The 4,318-nt window shown below is 35.9% G+C and overlaps 2 protein-coding genes across 2 annotated transcripts in view; both read left to right on the forward strand.

Annotated features, from left to right (window-relative positions):
- The window catches only part of LOC107590494 (suppressor of IKBKE 1-like), a 7,818-nt gene extending 5,834 nt beyond the window's left edge, over positions 1-1,984 (forward strand). The window contains exons 4-5 of the mRNA XM_016279247.1: positions 1,372-1,485; positions 1,565-1,984. Of these exons, the coding sequence (XP_016134733.1) occupies positions 1,372-1,485; positions 1,565-1,684 (234 nt within the window). The 3' untranslated portion in view covers positions 1,685-1,984. The remainder of the gene's footprint in view (positions 1-1,371; positions 1,486-1,564) is intronic.
- A 1,242-nt stretch (positions 1,985-3,226) lies between these two features.
- Positions 3,227-4,318, forward strand: part of LOC107590465 (MICOS complex subunit MIC10-like) — a 4,822-nt gene continuing 3,730 nt past the window's right edge. The window contains exon 1 of the mRNA XM_016279209.1: positions 3,227-3,403. Coding sequence (XP_016134695.1) covers positions 3,340-3,403 — 64 coding nt within the window. The 5' untranslated portion in view covers positions 3,227-3,339. The remainder of the gene's footprint in view (positions 3,404-4,318) is intronic.

A 4,318-nucleotide genomic window follows, 5' to 3' on the forward strand; every position in this document is an offset into this window, starting at 1 on the left:
CTTTCTGGAGTTTTATTTTAGGTTTTGATGTCCTTAAGAATATATATATTTGCGGTATAAGTACCAAAAACCATCTCAATATATTTTTACAGCTCCTCTCTCATGAGCTCTGCTGAGAACAGGTCGATTTTGGCCTGTCTAATTAATATTCATGAGCCTCTCTTCTGATTGGCCTGTTGTTTTCTGAGTGACGTACAGCCAGGCCAACCACAGGTAACTAGGGTCAGCCGACGTCACAGCGCTAGCTGGAGGCAGAAAAACAAAGGGGAAACTGGAGGCGGCCCATTCAAACCAGCACAGATTCGGCTACATAAGGAGCTTAAAATATCATCTAGTTGTGATGTTGGGTGCCAGAATCGACGTTATACAGCCTCAAATTAGAAATTTGATCACATATCTGCTGCCACTGCCAGACAAAAATCCGACGACAGCTGTGGTTAAACGCGATAAAACGAGCAGACTGGACAGAAAGGATCGTCAAAAATGCTCGTGTATGCTGGCGTTTTTCAGCGCACACTTCTTATCTGAAAAGGTTCAATAAAGTATTATCTTTTGTTGTTATGGGCGCGTCTACAGATTTCTTGTCTATGTCGTGTATGAAATAATGTCGGTGTGTAAAACAACAAACTGACGATTTATATATAATCACTTGTAATTGTATGTATATATTGTTGTGATTAATTGTGGCTGAAACAATGTAGCTGTAGAAATAGTTGCCTGCTGAAATTGAAATGTGTATATACATCTTCATCATGACTAGATCGACACGGTGAGTTTGTCTTTACTATACACGTTAGATGTGACCAACTCATAGTAACAGTAGGGCCTTTCGCACCGCAGGAACCTTTTCATAGTACCAGAACTAATTGTGGAACTACCCACTTTTTGGCGTTTTCGCACCGCCGGAACTGGGTGTGATTTTAGTACTGGACTGCCTTTTTCGAGAACCAAATTAGCTCCTACTCCGGAGCAGGGTCTAACCAGCACAACTGGTACTAATCGTGACGCAAGTAGACATATATGGTAGTTAAATAGCCCCTAGACCTCAGTTATCGTGAAAAAGCCAGGAAATTTCAGTTTTGACAATGTGGGACCTTTAATGATGGATTTGTTTCTTACAAACACACAGCTTTTCTCTTCACAAGATGTTAATTGATGGACTGGAGTGGTGTGGATTCCATTCTGACGGCACCCATTCACTGCAGTGAATCCATTAGTAAGCGAGCAATATGATGCTAAATTTTCAGCAAATTTTCATTTTTGGGTGACCTATTGCTTAAAAAAAAAAAATTGCATCCGTTTCTTTAAGTTATTCTAATGGCATGTTCAAAAATCAAGCAGAATGAAACCTAAAATAAGTCTTTATTCCAGGAGGTTCAAAGCCAGTTGGAGCGGATCTGTGAAATGGGTCAAGTAATGCGTCGAGCTGTGCAGGTGGACGACCAGCGCTACTGCTCTGTAAAAGAGCAATTGGCACAGCTTGAAGTAATGGCTTTATTTTAATACATCAGTTTATAATTTCTCATTTTGTATGTTCATGTAATGCATCTTTTTGTTGATGCAGATTGAAAACAAGGAGCTCAGGGGTCTGCTGTCCATCAGCAACAGCTCCGTGAGGCCGCAGAGAGAGGAGACAAACCCTGCAGAGACAGCAGCCCAGAGCCCGAAGAAACGAGAGCCCTAATAGAGGAAATCTTACTTTAGATGGCAGTTTGTATATTTGTATGTCGGGTGACCTGGCGTCATAGTATCTGTATCGGGTTCTCTAGTGTTGAATTGAACTGTCCTGGCGGGGGTTTAACTTCCTGCTGCCTGATGATGCACTTTCTGATGTTTATTATTAGTGATGGTAGTGTTTTTGTTCAGGAAAGACGTATCACCTCTTCAGTTTTTTAATAATAGATGCTTAATAACTTAAAGTAAATTTGCATTATAGATCAGTTCTGGCTCTATTTCTGTTTGCATTTTCCAAAAAAAAAAAAAATTTGGTTTATTTTAAAATGATAGATTTTTGTCTTAAATTGATTTAGCCTTTGCAGGATTATAGGTCTTTTTAGGTCACATGATTAAATTGTGTTTGGAGTACATTCTATATTTGTGAAAACAGATTATTAACAGGCTTATTAACTAACTTCAGCATAAGATCAGATGTATGTATCAGCAGTATTGCATCTTTCAACAGTTTGATGTTATAATCTCGTGCGTCGTGTAACATGTACAGCACTCCTCCACAGTTTTATGATCAGAATCCTCTTAAAATGGCCTTTAGACAATTGCCAGTCTTTGTATTGTAAATCGTTGTATTTTCATCTCAGGAAAGCAATCGTATGTATACTGCAGTTGTTATTTTGTATAACACAATATGTAAAATAAAACAAGTATTCAAGTTTAAACGTGATGAGGTTTATGTGATAAATTATGAAGTGTGATGTTGAATGTTTCAACGTTTTCTGAAACCTAGAATCCAGTGTGAAAGTTAATTTCACTAAATATATAAATATTCTTTTTACATGTAAAATAAACTAAAGGGATATCATTTTTTAAATGCCTGATTATTAAATGATCATTCATATTTAATTAAACTTTCCATTAAATAATTTTCACCCATAATATTCAAAAAATATTTAAAATTAAATACTTATATATTAAATTATATTTTATTTTTATATTTTCTAAATATTTTATATATGTATATGTAAATATATATATATATATATATATATGTGTGTGTGTGTATATATATCTATATATATATATAGTTTTTAGAAAATATAAAAATAAAATATAAACATTTTTAGTTTTTTTATTTCAGTATTTGTATCTTTTGTGAAACTTAAAATGATATTAAAGTGATGTTTATCATTAAAAAAAAAAAAAAATATTAACATTTTAAAGCGTTGGTTCTCAAGCTATAATTAATATGCTTGGATTTCAGTGTACTATTGAACAATGCAAAATTCCATCTATTACATACATCTACTGAAAGCTCATTTTGGAGTGGCAGCCTATGTTAGTTCAACTAGCTAGTATATGTATTTGTTTGATTGCTCAGTATGTGTGAGATTGTTTTTGGTTCTTAGCGTTTTCATGTAAATCACTGTGGGCATATATAAATTTAGTAGTGCTATATAAATAAATAAACCAAAACCAAACTAATGTATTTTGTTTCTGGGCGTTGATCATCCCCTTAAACTTGCGTTATTTCTCCGCCTGTCCAGGTGATGGCGCTATCCTGCAGCGCGTACACACTCCTCCACTGCCGGTGAAGGAAAGTATGACAGCGCACTACAAGCCTTCAAGCCAAAGTCATCCGCTCTAGCGCTGCCGTCCGCTGTCATCATGTCTGAGAAAGAGCTCGGCCGAAAGTGGGACCGCTGCCTCGCAGACTGCGCTGTTAAATTCGGTGAGAATTCATTAGATTTAATAACCAACTTTGATTGAGGGCATGTTGTCACGTCCGTGTAGGGCACTCGGGTCACTGATAAGACGCACACACGTTGGGTTTGGCTCAAAACCTAGTGAACGCTTTACATAGACGCCCGCGAGGACGCCTGCAAATGCTCTTTGTTTTGAGAACTATGGTATTATTTTATGTGTTCTATTAAAAAGGTTTGGTGAATTAATGTTACTACTAAAACCGCCTACGACTAATCCAGGCGGGTCTTAGTATGACACACTGTGTTAAAGCTATGTTTTTTGGACTGTTTTTTCTGCTATTAGAGCTGGGTAGATTACTTACTAATTGTAATCCGTTACTGATTCCAAATTACATGACAACAATTCTAGTTAGTAACGTAATTTATTACATTACATGTTTTAGGTGATATAATCAGAGTAACTTGTTTATCACATTGATTCAAATAGTGTTGTCACGGTACCAGAATGTCAGCATTCGGTACCAATACCAGTGAAAATCCACGGTTCTCGGTACATTTTTATTAATAACGTTAAACAAAAATGTTATGTACAAAACCAATGCCATTCTTCATACTTATTTAAAAGTGTTTCAAGTTTTCCCACAAGTAATAAAAGTAAACAAGTTTCATCCAAAAGTTTAGTCATAGTTCTGCTGCCGCTGAAAAACATCTGTAAACTGTTGTCTGTTTTAGGGTTTGCTGGTGTTTTTCAGCATCTTCCTCTCTGCAGCTGTAAAAGGAAAATAGAATATACTTAAAGGGGTCATATGATGCTGCTAAAAAAACATTATTTTGTGTATTTGGTGTAATGAAATGTTTATGTGGTTTAAAGTTAAAAAAACACATTATTTTCTACATACTGTACATTATTGTTTCTCCTCTATGCCCCGTCTTTCTGAAAC

The sequence above is a fragment of the Sinocyclocheilus grahami genome, unplaced genomic scaffold (genome assembly GCF_001515645.1).
Source record: "Sinocyclocheilus grahami isolate Dianchi unplaced genomic scaffold, SAMN03320097.WGS_v1.1 scaffold128.1, whole genome shotgun sequence".
NCBI classification, from domain to species: domain Eukaryota; kingdom Metazoa; phylum Chordata; class Actinopteri; order Cypriniformes; family Cyprinidae; genus Sinocyclocheilus; species Sinocyclocheilus grahami.